This window comes from Ailuropoda melanoleuca, chromosome X (genome assembly GCF_002007445.2).
Source record: "Ailuropoda melanoleuca isolate Jingjing chromosome X, ASM200744v2, whole genome shotgun sequence".
In the NCBI taxonomy this organism is placed as follows: Eukaryota; Metazoa; Chordata; class Mammalia; order Carnivora; family Ursidae; genus Ailuropoda; species Ailuropoda melanoleuca.
Window position 1 is genome coordinate 83,110,316 of NC_048238.1, and position 19,892 is coordinate 83,130,207.

At 43.0% G+C, this 19,892-nt stretch overlaps 1 protein-coding gene across 4 annotated transcripts in view; it reads left to right on the forward strand.

The window, feature by feature from the left end:
- The window catches only part of DOCK11 (dedicator of cytokinesis 11), a 186,565-nt gene that overhangs the window by 125,881 nt on the left and 40,792 nt on the right, over positions 1–19,892 (forward strand). For all 4 annotated transcript variants that reach the window (XM_034649108.1, XM_034649107.1, XM_034649105.1 and 1 more), the window contains 9 exons: positions 3,261–3,327; positions 4,765–4,812; positions 6,158–6,300; positions 7,585–7,700; positions 8,593–8,730; positions 13,646–13,828; positions 16,479–16,592; positions 19,134–19,349; positions 19,437–19,494. In XM_034649108.1, coding sequence (XP_034504999.1) covers positions 3,261–3,327; positions 4,765–4,812; positions 6,158–6,300; positions 7,585–7,700; positions 8,593–8,730; positions 13,646–13,828; positions 16,479–16,592; positions 19,134–19,349; positions 19,437–19,494 — 1,083 coding nt within the window. The remainder of the gene's footprint in view (positions 1–3,260; positions 3,328–4,764; positions 4,813–6,157; positions 6,301–7,584; positions 7,701–8,592; positions 8,731–13,645; positions 13,829–16,478; positions 16,593–19,133; positions 19,350–19,436; positions 19,495–19,892) is intronic.

Here is a 19,892-nt window from a genome sequence, read left to right on the forward strand (position 1 = left end):
CTACTTTCCCCCTTTTTCTGGCTGCATTCTGGCTTTTCTCTTGATTGCAGACCCCGAGATGGAACTTTGGGTATCACCTTGTGGCTTATCGGCATCATACCCTGTACCTGTAGGTTCATTAGCCTTCTTCACAGTGGATCGTTCAGTGGAGAGTGTCTGGGCGCAATCTCTTACAGAAAACCCAGTGTTGTATTTAGCAACACCACTCTTTGATCTTCTTTTCCCACTAGCTTTTGAAGTATAGTCAAAGGGAAATACAGCTACAGAAGGCTTTTCCTTACTCTGTGTAAAAGGGAAAAATAAACTTCCATTATCATCAGGCATATCTTCTTCTGAAGTTTCAGATACAACTTGAGTAATGTGGTTTTCTGTGTTAGAAATACTGGAAAGGCTCCAAGAGAAGTCCATCTGAGTTTCACGCTTTTGCGTGGATGTCTTCTGTGTGAAGATCTGTTTCCTTTTTGGCTGGCCAAGCTTGTCTTCAGGAAGGTTTGAAACATCTTGAAATCCATACCTGCTTTGAGGATCACGTGTAGATGTTACAGGAAAACCTCCAGGTGACTTCTGATTGGCACTTCTCTCTGTGATAGGCTTAGTGCTATTAGAAGAAATCTTCCGGGAAGAGGTCTCTGGCTCCTCAAAGAGGTCCTGACTATAAAATGGAATCGAAAATTTTGGACTTCGTTGTTGTTCCTTTTGTCCAGATGTCATCTGTGATTTCTTTACCAATCTGATAGGCATATGCAGCGGAGTTCCTAGGGAAGGCTCCCTGACCGAAAAAACTGGCACGGACCTTTGAGTACCGGGAACGAAATCCTCATCATTGCTATCAGAAAAAGAAGGGTGAAACTGCTGCTGATTCAGTCTTGCAGAAAGCTTTTTATTTTCTTCTCTTAACCTATTCCTTTCTTCAGTAAGCTCGGCAATAAAGTGAAGATTTTGTTGTTGGATATCATAAGATTCTTGCTGTAGTGTGTTCCTGTAGCTTTCATTCAGCGTACAGCGGTCACATACTTTTGCATTTAATTGATCTCGCAAGTCATGAATGGTGCTACTAAGGACTTTCTGTTGTTCGGTCAGCTCTTTAATTTTGGCTATGGAGCCCGTCCACCTTCCGTCAGCCAATCGCTCTTTCCTCAAATTGGCTAATTTTGCCTGTAAACGGTGTAGCTCTTTGTCATGAAGCTCTTTTAGCGTGAGCCAGGTTTTTTTAAAATCGTTAGACGACACATCACATACACTAAACCGTAATTTATCTCTTCCTGAAGGTTTCTTACCACCTCCCCTGTCTCCTCCACCCATGTTCCCGGCCTGCATCATGTCTCACCGATTTGGGATTTGGAAACGGTTGAGACGGGCCAGCGGCTTGACAGCGCTACCGCTGCTGCCGAGAAAATGGCGGAGGAGCTGCTGACTAAAGTTAAGCCGCGGCTGGGATGAGGCCTTTATCCCTTTTACAGACCTTCTGCGAAGCTGCCTTTGGGCGCAGGGCTGGCACAGGGGTGGTTCAGGGATGGGCGGAAAGTCCCAGTGTTTCGGGTGGAAAGGAAGCCCCAGCCGTTTGGTGGGAAGAGCCGGTGCGTGAGGCAGTTAAAATGGAGCCTTCACGCCAAGCTTCAACGAGAGGCCGGAAACCCAGTGGCTTCTGGGGGATCTGGGCTTCTCTGAGCAGCGGGGCAATCCAAGGCAGGAGTGGGGGGAGACCGGAAGTCCCTGCTCGCTTTATTTTTTAAAACAAATCTAATTTGATGCTATTTTAGTATTTTATTCTTGAGGATCAGTGTTTTGGAAAGTAGCAATACTCGTGGCTTTAAAAGCAGTTGGAAGTAAAGTCAAAATCCCTACATTCTCCCCTCCCCTACCCCCCTCCGTTTGGCCAACATTGTCTAGTCTTCCATCCCTGTCTTGCCCGCGTTGTAGCTGGGTGGGCAGTTTTGTCGTTTGCCATTTGTGTGATACCTTTAACATTTTTACATTTAAGAGCTACTGGCATCATTAGCTATATCTGAGGAGCATAAAAAAACAATGGACAGGGGCGCCTGTCTGACTCAGTGGGTAGACCGTGCAACAGGACCTCGGAGTTGAGTTCTAGCCCCACTTTAGGCATAGGTATTACTTAAAATTAAAATCTTTAAAAAAATAAAAAAAGAATGGATAGTTGAGTGGCAGCAGTATTTTTCTTTCTTTCTTTCTTTCTTTCTTTCTTTCTTTCTTTCTTTCTTTTTTTTAATCTCAGTAAATCACTGTGTTGGAAGTAAAGAAGCAGGTCAAAAGAGAAGTATATGTGATAGATTTAAGGGACTTTTATATCTGGAATAGTTCAATATATCCGTGTGGACATATGGTTAAAAGATAAACAGGCATGTTTTTAAGAGTTTATTTGAGCAAAAAATTGATTAGAATCAGGTAGCATCCAATCTAGCAGACAGAGAGAAGTCCTGAGGAGCTGTACAAAATGAAAAGACTTTTAGAGGTAGGAGGAAGCTGGAGCAAGGAGGTTTGCATAGGGAAAGAAAGTGGGTTGGTTATTGCAAAGTCACTTTAGGGGATGCCAGGGCTCTATCAGGCGGCTTACCTTACTAGTGCTAATCAGATGATTCCCAATTGACTGGTTTAAGATTCCATTCCTGGGAGAGCAGAAACTGTAATTGTCTTGGTTTGGTGATGTGGGGCCGAGCATAAGCAACTCCATTTTCATTCAGCCTGTTGTTTTGTTTTTAACTCGTGTGTGTGTGTGTGTGTGTGTGTGTGTGTGTGTGTGTATTTATATACCAGGGCTTTCAGAGTTTATAATGCAAAGGCAAAGAGGAAAAAATAATCTCTTCCCCTAAAGTTTAAAGTTCTCAAACTTTTTGGTTCACAGAGCCCTTTGAATAGCAGGCAAAGGTACTTGACCCTCCATTCTGAAAAATATGCATAAGCACACCGTGTTGCATAAAATTTTAGGAGGTTCATTAAAAACCCCAGGTCTCTTTCCCTTCCTCTGTCTTCAGGGATGATATGAAAATTAGTATCAGCCATCCAAAAGAATATTTACAAAGTAAATAAAAATAATTGTTAAAATAATTACAGAAAGCAATACATTTGGAATTAATTCAAACAAATACAGTGTGTGTATTGAGCAGTGAGCTGAGAGAGGAGGATGGATGGAACAACTGGATGTGAGTTGATGGTTGTGGAAACGAAGTTATTGGTACTTTGGGGTGTACTGTGCTATTTACTTATTTCAAGATCCACCACTTTATTTATTCCATTTTCAGATACTCTCCTAACTTACTGGAATAAAGTGTCTCCTCAGGAGCTCATAAACATTCTCATACTTCTAGAGTAAGTTATATTAATTTATTTTCATAAACTCTCCTTGTTTGGGGGTTAAATATTACCTTTTTTCCCCCAACAGCCTATTTGCTAATAAGGTAGGAAATATTCAACTATCTTGGTAGCATTGAGGCTAGCACACCGGTGCTTCACACAGATGGAAGAAAACATGGATATGGAATACTTATGATATCAGAGTAATTAGCTAATAATAGACCATCGTTCAGCCCAGCAGCAGTCTTTCTGTGATCTGGAAAACTGGAAGTGGCATCAGCTGCCCAAAAGCATTCATTTGGAGCAGATGCTGGCTTAATGGAGCAGCTTCAATTACTGGAATTTAGAATTTGTACTTCTTTGTAGAGCTGAGTAATTCTACCGGCTTCAGAAATATATATATATATATATTTTTTTTTTCATCTCTATTCCAAGGCGGTTGGGGGAAAATCCAGTCTTGTTTCCTAGGTGGAGGTGGGAAGTTGTCCTAGATTGTTTGCTGAGCTATCTGTACATCCTTATTGAAAGCTAGAAGAAAAATTAGAATGAAATCTAAGAAATTTTTAGATAAATAGCACACAGGGGCTCCTGGCTGGCTCAGTCGGTAGAGCATGCGACTCTTGATCTCGGGGTCATTGAGTTCAAGCCCCACTTTGGGCACTGAGCTTACTTTAAAAAGAAAGAAAGAAAGAACACGTGTAAATGATGTTCTTATGTGCATGTCTTTCAAAATAAAAAGAGGATAATCGGCACATAGTAAAGTCTTCCAAAATTTTGCAGAAAACATCAGCAAACAAAACGGCAGTTACAATTTTCAAAAACTATACCAAAATATTTACTCATGAAAATATATGATGTTGGGGGTTGGCTTCAAAAGAAATACAGGAGGTAGGGAGGGTGGAGGGAGAGCAGGGCACCTGCTCAGAGTAGAGCATAAACAAGAATGGCCCTAAGTTGATAACCGTTGAAGCTGGTGGGTGCTGGGTATGTGGGAGTTTAGTATGTTATCCTCCCAATTTCTGGATGTGTTTGAGATTTTTGAATCATACAAGGTATTTTAATGCCATTATAAAAATATAGCAATTGCTCCAATTTTTAGGGCTTAAGAAACTTTTTTTTTGGTTATTAATGGCTAAACTAGAGATCTTTGCTATGAAACATTTTAGAGCACAATGTGGAATCATTTGCATTGACAGGCTTTTTAATGTCGTTAGAATTGTATGAGAAGACATGGAGCTTTTTGTGGCTAATGTAGTTGTAGCAGATAAATCTAGAAAGCTGTAATATGGCAAACCCACAAGTAGTTATGTGTATATGTCTGTATACCAAAACATATTATTGTAATATGTTTTAAATAGGCCATTCTTTGTAACACGTGAGTTTTCAAATATTACTTGTTAAAATGCGAAGCATGGCACTATTTCACTAACGTGCTGTTGTTTTTCTTTCTAGAGTATGTTTGTTTCACTTCAGATATATGGGGAAAAGAAACATCGCAAGGTAATTCCCACCGCAGTTTCTACCTTTTTTCCTTCTCTTCCAACAGATGGCAGTCTTGATCATGCCATGTAAAACCGAGATTCTTCATTTTGCGATCACTTGAAGTTACCTGTGATTTATTTAACATGTTTCAACTCAAACCGTAAATTAAACTAGTGTGAACTGATATATTTTTAAGTTTTCCAAAGGGTAGTGGTTAGCGTGACGCGCGGAGTTTCTGTTCTAATCCTAGAACAGATGCTTGTCTTTTCTGAAAGAGGTGAGAAGGGGTTTAGATCCAGGGGAAGGCAGGAAATCATAAAGTGGGGACAACTGCAAGGTCTGCACTTTTATCAACAACCTGTCAATATTGACTTCAGTTGCTAAGGTAAATAGAAATCCGCAACAGCAGCTGGGACGCGCGTTCTCTATTAGCTGTTTTCTCCTTTCGGCCACCTAAGTCTTAATGAAATAAATACTTCAAAACATGTTTGAGGGACCCTAAGGAAAAGATGCCTCATTTCAATAAGATCTATTTTTAGGGGGTAGAGTTAGGGAGCTCACATAGAGTCCTTTTTTAAAAGTTAAAGTCCATGGCACTTCCAGAAACTAAGCAGGCGCTTTGGATGGAGTTCCTAGCTGAGTGTCGGCAACATCCTGATAGTGGGTGATTCGGGTGACGATTCCACTGTCTTTCCCCGTGACTCGGAGCCAGCACGGTAACTACCACCATGAGTCTTAATCTCGACGATTCCGCTGGCTCTCCCACTCTGTTTACTAGAGGACAGACCAACTCTTTTTCTTCCTGAGTTCCCATATGACCCAGCTATAATTTTTTTTAAGGGAATCTTAAAACTGAAGGAAAACAAAAGTTGGCACATGCTAATAACAGACATGTTGAGTAAACATGTCTGATCCAGGTTTAACTCCAGGCCAGAAACAGATTAGATTGGCATTCCTTCTTGCACACCTAACCCCAGGAATTCTCCCCACCTCGTTTCCATTCTGAGTATCCCTCTTACTATTTTCTGGGACTCTCGCCCTTCCTCGCCTTTTGACAAAAGACTGAATCTTATGGAGTGTTGGCACTTGACTCTGATTGTTTTGAGGAGAAGGAGGGAAGTAAGGAGCTTTTTCTAAATTCCTTAATTATATTCTCATAGCGAAAACTCTTAAATATACGTGAAAACTTCATACAATTTCCAGTGCTGCCTCATTTAAGCTAAGTAATAGTAGATAGAATATCGAACACAGTATACTGTTGATGTGGAAACCTAATCATTTATTAGTTTTTTTAATTTAAAAAACTGAACATTGGGATCTAGTATTAGAGTACTCCATTTTCTAACTTTAGGATTTATTTTAGGGTGCATGATGCCTGGCTGTCAAAGCACTTTGGAATAGACCGAAAATCGCAGACCATGCCAGCTCTTCGAAACAGATCAGGGGTCATGCAGGCCCGACTTCAGCATCTTAGCAGCCTGGAAAGTTCATTTACACTTAATCACAGTAAGTGCAAATGTGGGTAGGATACCCATTTGAAACATACATGTAATGCTATGTCACCTTGAGAAATTCTAGCTGCAGTCACCAATACGATTGGAAATGACTTCGCATACGTGGATCTTTTTGCATATCTCTGTGTTTATATTCAATCCTTTCATCATACAGGAATATCTCCTAAAATATGCATGGATTTTCCAGTGATTTTTAGGTAATGGTAGTTTTTCTGTTAGTTCAGTATTAAAGAAACTAATTTTTTCCCACTGAATTGCTGTTCTCATTGTATTATTTTACACTGGATATCCTTCATTCCTACTATTAAACTTCAATGCAAATGATGGCATCTTAATGTAATAGTATCTATAATATTTGTTTAGTCTATGTAATATCTGTTCATTCAATGATTTTAAGGGATTACACCTGCCGAGCTGACTGCAAAAATGAAGGACCTGTAAACACTATTTTGACAAAGGTATATTTCACCTGTGTTGAAATATTGACAAGGAGAATAGGACAAGGAGAGAAATGTTGACCAGCTGGGAAAGCTAGAGGGTTATATAAATGGAAGTGATCCTCTGAAAAGCAAATATTAATAAAAAGTCAAAGAGAAATCTTTCATTTCCATATAGTCCTCTGGAGGTTGCAGGAAAGGAAACTAGCCAAACTGGCTTTGTGATAAGGACTAATAATAAAAACAAATGTCTTGAGCAGATGGACCCTGAGTTAATAATAGACTTAAGACCTTTAAAAAAATGCAAGTTTTACATCCTTTGGCTTTGCTCTTGTCACTTGTAAAAATATAACGGACCTAATTCCTTCAGTCCGCCCAGATGCTTTGTTTTTCTTCTGATCTAGAAACAAGTCCCCTAACATCGGCATAACTAGAAACATCTGGCCATAGGGCACCACATATGTGAGGTCACCATTCTCATTTTTGCACACCTAATTTCCTCTCTTATTCCTGCTTACATCACCATCATTATTCCCTGGTTACATCACCCAAGTTCATCCCTGAAATCTTGTCTCCAAGGAAGCGGAGACACCTAATTATGTGTTGCAGGGCTGTTGGTACAGAGCTGAAGTAAGAATGAGTGGAATTGATGAACCAGGATCATATTTGATTAAGGAATAAATACAGTGAGGCTTATTAGGTCTGTGGATATTAAGAACCTCCTTTCTTCTTGCTCATCTCTCCCTGAGTCTTTGGGGGGGGGGAAATCATTCAAAACTGTCATGTGATTCTCTGCATGGGGCAGTTTTAATTTCCTTTTTTTTTTTTTAAAATCTTAGGCTCTACAACAACCGAAGCAGACATTTTCCATCAGGCCCTTCTTGAAGGCAATACTGCTACAGAAGTTTCCCTAACAGTGCTAGATACCATCTCATTTTTCACCCAGTGTTTCAAGGTAAAAATGAGAAGTCAAAATTCAGTTGGTGTCATAAAGAAAGCACTCTACAAAAACTAATTAGTCAGAGGAAGTGTAGTGTAGTGAAAAAGCCCCGAATGAACAGTCTGGAAACTTGGATGGCAGACCTCGTTTGGCTACTGTGCAACCTTGGGGATTCTCGGAGACTCACTTGCCACATCCATAAAGGGAGGGGTTTGGACTCATTTGCTCTTAAGCTTCCTTCTACTTCTGAACTTCTGTTGTTTGATTTTTTGTGTGTATTGAAAACCCGTTTTCTGTCACACTTTTATTAATATATGCAGTCATTTTTAGCTCGAATTAGGATTGAACCGGTTTGCCCAAATGCCCACGGTGAGGAGGTATTTTGTCAGGCTTGATGGTGGCCAGGCAGGCTGGCTGGCTTCCCTTTCCAGGTGTTCAGTGCTTTTTCTCAGATGTTTGCCTCTCAACACAAATCGGCATTGCTAGGATTTTAAAAAGAAGGCAAAAGCCATGATCTTGCAGGTTGTTGAGGGAGTAAAATGAGGTCACAGGAGAGTGCTTTGAAGGATAAAAATGATGTAACTGTCACATACTGTAATGTGAGTGGGAGAACTCAAAAGTGAAAAATCTTGCTTGCTTTCCCAAGTTACAGTTAATTATTTTCTTCCCTCTTCTCTATGTAATGGAGTTAATTGCTTCAGCCCTCCAAGTTTACTTTTTTTTGAGAGAGAGGGCAGAGTAGGGGAAGAGGGAGAGAGAGAGAGAGAATCTTAAGCAGATTCCACACCCAGCACGGAGCCCACTGGGACTCGATCTCACAACCCTGAGATCATGACCTGAGCCAAAGGCAGACGCTTCACCGACTGAGCCACCCAGGCGCCCCCCAATTTTTTTTTATGTTTTGTAGAGTCAACTTTTAAATAATGATGGCCACAACCCATTAATGAAAAAAGTATTTGATATTCATCTGGCTTTCCTTAAAAATGGACAATCTGAAGTGTCGCTGAAACATGTTTTTGCCTCGCTGCGAGCTTTCATCAGTAAGGTAAGGAGGAGAGCTTCATAGCTGCTAGCGGGCCCCCTCCGTGGCAGCCAGGAAAGAGGGCAGTTCGGGGCATGGGATGACATCCACGAACATCAGAGCACGAAGCTGTGAAGTCCCGCCTTTGTCTGTACGGGTACAGCACGGCAAAGTACACGAAGAGGGCCCATCCAAGAACCCCGTAAAGTCTGAACACGCTCTTTATTCCGCATCGCCACTCCTTCCCCTTTTCAGCGGGCGCCGATGAAAAGTATCATTTTCAAATTACCAACTTCGCCAGTTTTTCTTCTAGTGCGCGTCTTTTGAAAGTATTCTCCTGCCGAGGATATAGAAGTTAATCCTCGCGCTCCGGTATTAGCCCGTGGAAAGCGGAAATCAGGTTCTCGAACCCCAGGGTCTTGTATCATAGCCTGCAAATGGTAGGCACTCAATACGCCTTTGGACAAACGAATTCGGCCTTTCAATGCTAATTGCGTCTGCAGGCTCTAAATGTTCAGGCTGCGTACCTCATCCCAACACTAACCTCAGACCAGGCTTTTAGGAATAAATCTGACTGAAACAGAGAGCCAAAATTTATTTCTGCTCTGTTCTTGATAGCTTTTAAACGTAATAAAAAGCATCGTAAACCAGGATGGAGTTACAATTATGGAAAGCTACAGTCGAGGCCGCTACTCTGGTATGAAACTCCAAGAAGATAAAGAAATTCAATTAATTGATTTGTGTAGTGGAATAGCTGAGCCTGGACAACCTTGTCCATCATTATTTGTATGGTAGCTTATTGCATTTACTCGATATGGAACTTGGGTGGATTCGAAGGTTGATTTTTTAATCACCACTCCTTAATGTAATTTTTTTAGTTTTTAAAGATTTTACTTATTTATTTGACAGAGAGAGCATGAGCAGAGGGGGAGAGGGAGAAGCAGACTCCCGACTGAGCAGGGAGCCCAACGTGGAGCTCGAGCCCTGGACCCTGACATCATGACCCAAGCCTAAGGCAGACACTTAACTGACTGAGCCACCCAGGCACCCCAATATAATTTTTTTTAAAAAATTATTTATTTGAGAGAGGGAAGAGCAGAGCAAGCAAGAGAGAACATGAGTGGGAGGAGGGGCAGAGGAAGAGGGAGAAGCAGGCTCCCCACTGTGCAGGGAGCCCGATGCGGGACTCAATCCCGGGACCTTGGGATCATGATCTGCGCCGAAGGCAGATGCTTAACCCACTGAGCCACCCAGGCACCCCTCCTTAATATAATTTTTGAATAAAGATGTATGTGGAGAATTGAATTCAACATGTTATAAGCATGTTATAAGCAACTAAGGGAAAGAGATTCAGAAATAATACATCAACCAACCAGTTACCGGGTAGGAACTTCCTGGTGTTAGACACTGTGTCAGGATACAGTCCAAGGGCTTATTGTCCAGTAGAGGGAAACATACGCATATCTATGCGTGCACATCCACAAATACTGCTAGAATAGAAGAAGTCTATACAGGGAACTGAGGGTGGGCAGGAGGAGGGGAAATGTTCTAATTTAGCAAAAGTTTCTCCATGGCGGTAGCGACAGAACTTAGCAGGGACTGAGTGAGAGATGAGAGTGAAGAGGTTAATGGGGACCAGGTGATTATGTACTCATCTTAGGAGTTAGACTTCATCTTTTAGCCCTCCGGGAGCATGGGACCAACACGATTAGATTTGTATTAAGAGCAGATTGGTGCAGGCGCGGAAAACTCTCAGAAGTAGGGTGGAAGGTGGATTGGCGGCAATCCTAAATAAAGGCAGGAAGAGACTTACTACAATAAGCTAGGTAAGAGATGAGGACCTAAAGTATTAGCAACAGTGAAAATGACCGTGGAGGTGGAGAGTCAAAGACAGACATAAGACATGGTAAAGAAATTGAATTGAGAGGATTTGGTCATCAGTTCACTGACTGGATGATGAAGCAGGGTGGGTAATGTGAAATACAGAGAAAAGACCACATTTGGGGTAAAAGTTAATGAGTTCTGTTTTGTGGACCTGTTGAATTTAAGGTGCCTTTAGGACATCCAGTTAGAGCTGTCAGGATTGGCAGTTGGATATATAGATCTTTGCTCTGGAGAGAGATCTGGATTAGAAAGCCAGATTTGAAGTTATCGTCCACCCATCCATCCATCCATCCATCCATCCACCCTGTATTTATGGAACACTGTTTCTCTGTCTGGCACTGTACTGGGTACTAGAGATACAATGGTGGGGATACAAAAGAAACATAATCTCTGCCCTCATGAAGCTTCTAGTCTAGTGGAGTTGGGGGAAAGAAAATAAACAAGTAAGTAAAATAGTAATTAAAAGTTCTAGGAAGGAACCAAGGTGCTAAGATAGAGAATAATGATTTGTAGGCGATACCTTACTTTATTTTTATTTTTATTTTTTTAGAGAGAGAGAGTATGCATAAGTGGGGGTGGGAGGAGGAGCAGAGGAAGAGGGAGAGAGGGAATCTTAAGCAGGCTTCATGCCTAGCACAGAGCCCGATGCCGGGCCTCATCTCACAACCCTGAGATCATGCATGACCTGAGCCTAAATCAAAAGTTGGACATTTAACCAACAGATTTCTAGGTGCCCCAGAGATACCTTACTTTAGATAGGCTTGTCTCTTTTAAAATGAGACCTGAAGTATGAAAAGGGGCCAAGTGTTTGAAAAGCTCAAGGAAGAGCACTCTAGGGAGAAGGACATGCATATGCAAAGGCCCGGAGCTGGGAAAGAGCTGAAAATTCTGGAAATTGAAAGGCCCAGTTTAGCTGGAGCATAGTAAACTAGGGAGATCATCAGCATATGAGTGGTAATTGAAGCCATGAGAGCGGTTTAATTTCCCCTGGAGAGTATGTAGAGGAAGAACCAACGACAACAAAAAAAGAGGTCAAGAGCAAGCAGTACATTGGAGAAAAACAATCTAGAAGGGGCTGGAAAAGAAATCTGTGGAGATGAGAGGGAACAGTCACGGAAGTGGGCAGAAAGGCAAAAAAGAGGGATATCATGGAAGCCAAAGGAGAAAACAGTTCTGCCATTATTATGAGGTATGGAGTGGTCTAATAAGATAAGGGGGGAAAGGGAGCCCATTGGGATTGGCAGGAGGTCGTTGATGATTCTGGCCCTTGCCCACTCAGAGAAGTAGGTGGAGGTAAAGGCTAATTATAGTGGATTAACTACACTACTCCCGTTCCCTCCCTTACACCTTTATTTTCATACTAGAGTATCTTGCCCGGCAAGATGTGGTCTAATCTGGTGAAACTATTGACGGGACTTTGCCAATCAGAAAACATTCATTAAACATTCATTATCTGCACAGCATTTGCACTTGGTGTTAAGGTGATAAAAAGGAGTAGATTCCTGGGATGCCTGGCTGGCTTAGTCAGTAAAGCATGTGACTCGCAATCTCGGGGTCATGAGTTTGAGTCCCACGTTGGGTGTAGAGATGACTTAAAAAAGGGGGGGTTTCCTGTAACATGGCTTTAAATTCAAGATTGCCAAGGAATGATTTTGAAAGGGTGGCCCTCTAGCTTCACACTCCCTGAAAAAACCCATTGTGTACACCTGAAGCTTCCGTCGGAATGGACGCGTGGGAGATTGTAAGCAGCCTACGTTGTGTGAACAGTTTCTCTTCCACAACACAGACTGAATACGTTTTCCAAGTAATAGCCATTTGGCTGTCTTCAAGATTGAGCATCACTTCTGTTCTCTTTCTGATGCCAAAATGTCTTTTACTCCACGCGTTTTGCGAGTAGGAGATGCACGCGTGTATGCTTGTGGGTGCACATTTCACGTCTGCCTCATTTCGCTAAGAAAACAGCTTTACTTGATGGATAGATTCCCACTATAATTTTCTCAGCATTTGGGAGCTCACAATGTAAGGAACTGTTTAAATGTAAAGCAAAAGAGTAAGCAGTGCAGATTGCCCTTCCCATTGTCAAAGCCCAAACCGACACCCATCAGTCTTTCGCCTTCTCAGCCGTTCATCAATTTAATACATATTATCAAGAACCTATTCATCATCTTTTCCAGACCACTGTGAGCTCTTCTCAGATCCGTCACATTTATAGTCAGTACCGCACATTTTTGTAGTGACCTGTATACGGACTGGAATTGTTCTGTTATTTTTTTTAAGATTTTATTTATTTGACAGAGATGGAGACAGCCAGCGAGAGAGGGAACACAGGCAGGGGGAGTGGGAGAGGAAGAAGCAGGCTCCCAGCAGAGGAGCCTGACGTGGGGCTCGATCCCAGAACCCCAGGATCATGCCCTGAGCCGAAGGCAGACGCTTAACGACTGCACCACCCAGGCGCCCCTGTTCTGTTATTTTTTTAAAATATTTTATTTGCTTGAGAGCAAGAGAACAAGCGAGAGACAGAGCAAGCATGAGTGGGGGGGGGTGCAGAGGGAGAAGCAGACTCCCTGCTGAGCAGGGAGCCTGATGCGGGGCTCAATCCCAGGACCCCGCGCTACAACCCGAGCCAAAGGCAGATGCCCAACTGACTGAGCCACCCAGGTGCCCCTGAATTGTTCTGTTATTAACACATGCCGGTCTCTGGGTCTCTAGAGCAGAGCCCTAGCCTTGTGTTGGTTTTGTATCCTCAAAGCACCCAGTACAGGTTTTTTTTTTTAAGATTTTATTTATTTATCTGAGAGAGAAAGAGAGAGTGAACATAAGCCGGGGGGAGAGGCAGAGGGAGAAGCAAACTCCCCTCTGAGTGGGGAGCCTGACACAGGGCCTAATCCCAGGATCCCAAGATCATGACCAGAGACAAAGGCAGACACTTTACCAACTGAGCCACCCAGGCGCCCCGGCACCCGGTACAGTTTTGAGAGAATATAGTAGGCATTGGATAGTTGATTGATTTTTGCGATTGGGTTTTCAGATACTTAATGTTTTTCCTGTTCTTTAGTTTCCCTCAGCCTTTTTCAAAGGAAGGGTGAACATGTGTGCTGCATTTTGCTATGAGGTTTTGAAGTGTTGCACCTCGAAGATTAGCTCAACGAGGAACGAAGCATCTGCACTTTTGTATCTTCTGATGAGAAACAACTTTGAGTATACCAAAAGGAAAACCTTTTTGAGGACACATCTGCAGGTCTGTGAAAATCAACGCTCCTGTTCTTTCTTTTTTTTTTTAAAGACTTTATTTATTTATTTGAGAGAGAAAGAGTGTGAGTTGGGGGGGGAGGGGCAGAGGGAGAGGGAGGAGCAAGGAGCCCGATGTGGGACTCAATCCCAGGACCTCGGGGTCATGACCTGAGCCAAAGGCAGACGCTTCACCGACTGAGCCGCCCAGGAGCCCCACTCCTGTTCTTTCTTTGCTCAATCTTTAGCATCTAGCTCAAGACGTAAAGATACTCGGTCCAGTACAATAGCTCTTAGCCACATATGGCCAGTTAGCCCTTGAAACCTGGCTAGTCCAAATAAAGACGTGTTGTAAATACAGACTACACATTGGCTTTTGAAGACCAAGTACAAAAAAAAGTAAAATTTCTCAGTTGTTTTATATTGACTATGTATTGAAGTGATATTTTGGACACAGTTGGGTTAAGTGAAATTTATTACATTTCACCTGTATCTTTTTACCTTTTCATGTGGCTACTGGACAGTTTAAAGTCGCCTCTGTGGCTCACACCCTATTTCTGTCGGGCAGCCCTGCTCTAGAGCGTGGGTGTCAAGGGCACGGACTCTAGTTCGGATTCCAGGAGTACCGCTCACTGTGTGACCGTGTGCACCTCCGTAGTCTCTCAGTGCCTCAACTGCTTCATGTGCACGCTAGCAGAAAATGTCTGTGCCTACCTCCAGGGTTTCATGAGGGTTAGAAGAAACGATGAAATACCAAACAAAATCTCTGTTAGATAGCACAGCTGGTTAGGTAACTGGCTGTTACCATAACAAGTAGTTTAGTTTGTTTTTTCCTGTTCCAGCTTGCCCAGTTAGCGAAAAATGAGGGATGGCTCCAGGTTTAGTGGCAAGCCTGAACTTTGGAATCAGACCTACCTGGGTTTTTTTTTAAGATTTTATTTATTTGAGAGAGAGAGAGGGAGAGAGAGCATGAGCAGGGGGAGGAGCAAAGGGAGAAGCAGGCTCCCCGCTGAAGAGGGAGCCCGATGTGGGGCTCGATCCCAGGATGCTGGATCATGACCCAAGCCGAAGGCAGACGCTTCACCGATTGAGCCACCCAGGCGCCCCCCTACCTGGGTTTAAATCCCAGTTCAGCTACTACTTACTGTGTGACCCCAGGCAAGTGACTCAGTCTGTCTTGAGCTCTTTGCCTCATCTGTAAAATGAGGCAGGTATAGTTCACCTTGCAGGGCTACCGTGAGGGTCAAACAGAAAGTTTGTAGTGCCAGGCACCGTGCCTAGCACGTGTGTAAGGGGCACTTAGCGCGTGGTAGTTGTCATTTAACATCTACATTTCTTTTGCTTGTTGGGTGAAACTGCTCTGAGCCAAACCACGGATGGGACTCCTTGAGTCACTAGGCGTCCTTGCCCTATGGGAAATCCTTGGTCATATTTCCGTCTTGTTCCCTGCCATGGTCTGTTCCATTTGTGTTGTTTTTTGGAGACTGGGTTAGAAATGGGGAAGCAACCATAAATGGCGTTCTAGAAACGTCTTTGGAAATGGGAAAATCTGACAGAGGGAGATGCTTCCCATAAAAATCTGCCATATAGTTACTTTGGGCTACGAGGGCCAGCGTTACCTGTTAGGGCTTTTGCTATTTGCTTTTATGAGGCGCCACTTAAAGACCACCTTCCCCAAAACACTTCTGAAGTAAACATGCCAGTATGCCTGCAATTCCCCATTAAGGTCCATTCTTCGGGGTCAGAACATCAGTTCTCCCGAGTCATGTGTTGAAATATAAATGCATTAATAAATGGGAAGACTTAAAACCATCTCTGGCACACAGTAAGTGCTCAATGAAGGGTTAACTAGTATTACGATGATCTCTTTCACTTTCATAACAGCGCTATCAAGTATTGATATCAAGTATCGGTATTGTTATCCTCCCCGTATTACCAATGAGGACAGTGAGGCACAGGAGGGGGAAATAACTTTCCCAAAGGCACCCAGTGAAGAATTGATTAAGTCGAAAGCTGAATCTAAGGCAGTTTGACTCCAGAGCCTGCACTCACAGCTCCCCCAGAACCCTGCTTCCCACAAGCGGGAATAAAGCACCCAGCCAGCAACCCCGTAGCATGAGTCATGTAGGCGGTCATCCAAGGGAGCTTAAGAGATTCAAACCACCACCTAAGGCCCTTCCATGTCCTGCTGTCTGAACTGGAGAGAGCCGAGCCAGAAACCAGGAAGGGAGCTGAGGGGCCACCGTTGGGAGTTCGGCCCACTGAAATCAACTAGTGAAAGGCAATGAGAAACCATCCAAGAAAAATGTCATCTGTCCCCAGCTTTGCCATAGCGGCTACCCAGCCCGCGGAGTCACGGCGGAGACCTGACCGCCGTCCTATCAGTTCATGATCTTGTAAGCCGTTTTAGATCTAGCTGTGCTAGGAGTTGTGAACAGTCGTTCGCATCTAACCAAGAAAAGGCCGAATACGATTTGCAACTGGGGCCTTTTGAAGTTGCTCTTTCGCTAGAAGAACGTAAACCCTCGTGTCTGAAGAAAACAGATTACGATGGAACTGGGTAGCTCTTTGCAAAGGAACCGTTGATACGGCTGCTTATGGGCTTCCACCATGATGAAAATAAGCAGCCTCTGTTCAACAGCGTGTCCTTCCTTCCACAGATCATCATCGCGGTGAGCCAGCTGATAGCCGACGTGGCGCTTAGCGGAGGGTCACGATTTCAGGAGTCCCTCTTCATCATCAATAATTTTGCCAACAGTGACAGACCCATGAAGGTATGTGCTCACTTCAAGGAGTAAACTAGACCCACCTTCCGTGTCAGAGAAGTTCGCACTCCTCTAGTTACGCTGTCGTTGGACTCCCAGCTCTTGAGAGGGTCGAGTGTATAGGACACGGGTGTTGTCTCGTACAGCTCTGTGTCTCCAGCACCCAGAACACGGCCTGGTACGCCGCACATCTTCAAAATTATCTGACTGGATGGAGGAATGACTCTATTGTGGATACGTAGTTATTATAGCTGGTAGGATTGGAATTTTTTTCTGAGCTTGATTTCTAAACTTGCTCAGAAAACAAATGGCTTCTTGTTCGGAGAGTTATTACCATTTATGATATCGGTTACTGAAGCCCCGTGTTCCAGGAATCCTCCTTTCGCTGCTTATGGCTTGCCCTAGATATGTATTGGCAAACCCAAGACTATTGTTCTTAGGTACTAGCTGGCTAAGGCCAAGCCCAAGACCCTGACCGCCATCCCTCATTCTCACCTATATACTCACAACCTATAACATTGTACAAAAGTACTTGTCTTGTTGCACGGAGAACAGTTTCTGCTCTCCAGTGATGCATGTGTGCAAGGGAAGAAGAATCTTTTGCCAGTAGAAGACTTTTCCTCCCAAAGGGATCATCCCCATTCTTGGGAAAGGTCATCCTCCAGGATAATTTAACAATATTTTGTAAAAAAAAAAAAAACTGGAAGGAAAAAGAAAAAAGGCTCCCAGTCACAGCATACTTGATGTTTGGGACATGTAGAATCTGTGTACCAAAAAAATAATTCCCATAGGAATGTTGCTTAGTCTGAAAAAAAAAAAAAAAACCAGCCCCACTGAGTAGTGCCAGCCCTTGTCAGGCTGGGAAAGTTTGCTTTTCAGCCAGTTCTTCTGGTTCCCTGCAAGCTCAGCATCTGCTCCAACTAATCCCACGATTACAGAAACAATTGGTGTCATTTAGCATCTTCTACCCTGAAATTTATTTTACCGCCTATTACCATTCTTAATTCTAGGTTATATGAAAGTTGGATTAGCCTCTTTCTCAAAGTAAGCAAGGTCTGTTGTGGCTGACCTTGGTAAGAATCTTTGTCATGACTCGTTTCTTAGTTTTATTCTGGTAGGGCTGTCATTACCACTAAACCCTATGACAGCAAGGTGTGCCTTTACCCCAGTAAATGGGATTGAAATTAAGGATATACCGTATGTTGGCTAATTAAATTTAAATAAAAGTTAAAAAAAAAGGAAGAACCTTCTTGGACACAATTATTATTTTTAAAGGGATCAAGAACATACTTTTAATAACCGTGTCCTCCACATGTGGTTATATTCACATTGGAAATCTCCCTAACCCCCCTTTACTTGTCTCTTACTCATCTTTGAATCCTACAGATAATTGTGATTACTGGACTGGGGTTAAGAGGAAGTGATAGTACTTTCTTTTTTTTTTTTAAGATTTTATTATTTATTTGAGAGCAAGAGAGAACACGAGCAGGGTGAAGGGCAGGGGAGAAGCAGACTCCCCGCTGAGCAGGGAGCCCAATGTGGGACTCAATCCCAGGACTCCGGGATCATGACCTGAGCCAAAGGCAGACACAACTGAGCCACGCAGGTGCCCGTGATTGTACTTTCTTAATAGTGGCCAGGATGAAGAGGAAACTAGCTTAGTGGGTTTGGAGAACAAAGCAACACTCCAGGAGAAGCTAGTAAACGTTTAGAGTGTTCTGCGATTCCTGACCTTTTAGTTGTAGAAGCGGAAATGTTTGCAGGATGGTTTTTACCTTAGTGTTTGTGATGATTTTTGGATGGGGTAGGTACGCTTGTCTGTATAGAGGAGTGGCTGAGATCACTGCTCTGGAACCAGGATGTCTGGGCATAAATCCTGTCACTACCACTTAACCAACTGTGACACATTGGCCGAGCTCGTTAACTGCTGTGTGCCTCAGTTTCCCCATGGGTTAAATGAATGATAACAGTACTTATTTCATAGGGTTGCTGGAAAAATTAAAACATGTAAGGCACTTAGACCATTGCCTGATACATAGTAAGCTGTCAACCTTTAGTTACTCTGGTAACTAAAATTACACAATAATGGCAAGTAATTCTCATGGCCGGAGAATTTACAGCAGACAGGCTAGAGTTCAGAGCCAGTCTGGCTTCAGAACCCATGCTTTTATGTATTGTGGGTATATTGCCATCAACTGTGGAGCCTCTGAAGCCTGAGCTAGTTGGACATTTTAAAAGGAATTAATTTAAAGCTCTTTAGGGGCTCCTGGATGACTCTGTCGGTTAAGTGTCTGGCTCTTGATCTCAGCTCAGGTCTTGATCTCAGGGTTGTGAGTTCAAGCCCTGGGTTGGGCTCCACGCTGTGCTTGGAGCCTACTTAAAAAATAAAATAAAATAAAGCTCTTTAGACATAGAATATACCAAGAACCAAATACCAAGAACCGTAACGAGGAACATAAGTCATGTTATTCCCAGGACTGGATGCCAAGGCTTAGAGCACGTTGATAATATTAATCAACATGTCTTTCTGTTTGTTTGTTTTGAAATTAGGCAACTGCTTTTCCCACAGAAGTCAAAGACTTGACCAAGAGAATCCGTACTGTTCTCATGGCCACCGCTCAAATGAAGGAGCATGAGAAAGATCCTGAAATGCTCATTGATCTCCAGTATAGCTTAGCCAAGTCCTATGCAAGCACCCCAGAGCTCAGGAAAACCTGGCTGGATAGCATGGCCAAGATTCATATAAAGAATGGCGATTTTTCAGAGGTGACGACTTAAGACTTTGTTCTGAACACAATCTTGCAAAGACCCCAGAACACAGGCTGACCGTTCTTTCTTTGTCCTCCTTTCCAGGCAGCAATGTGCTATGTCCACGTGGCAGCTCTGGTTGCAGAGTTTCTTCACCGAAAAAGTAAGCTACTTCTGTTCTTAGACACAGGGAGGATTTCCACCAGTGCAAGAGTTTTTATGTTTGTAGCTTGCGACTGGGAGTATGATGTCATTGAGCTCCAAAAACCATGTTCACCTTTAGCCCCATTCTGCGTTAAACAGAAGTTGTTATAAAAGAAAACTGGATTATTCATTTTGCCTTCTGCTTCCATGAAGAGTATAAGAATAAGTTAAATAGTACAGGGCCAGGCCTGGTGCCCAATGTTTATTTTCCAAGACCATCTCCCTGGAAGACTGCCACCGACTAAATTCTTCTCAGGGCTCATGAGAAGCTCTGGTTAATATAGATCATTTGTTTTTCCCTCATCTGTCTCAACTTCACCAAAAACTGCCCATAGATGATATCTCTGTAGCCACTTT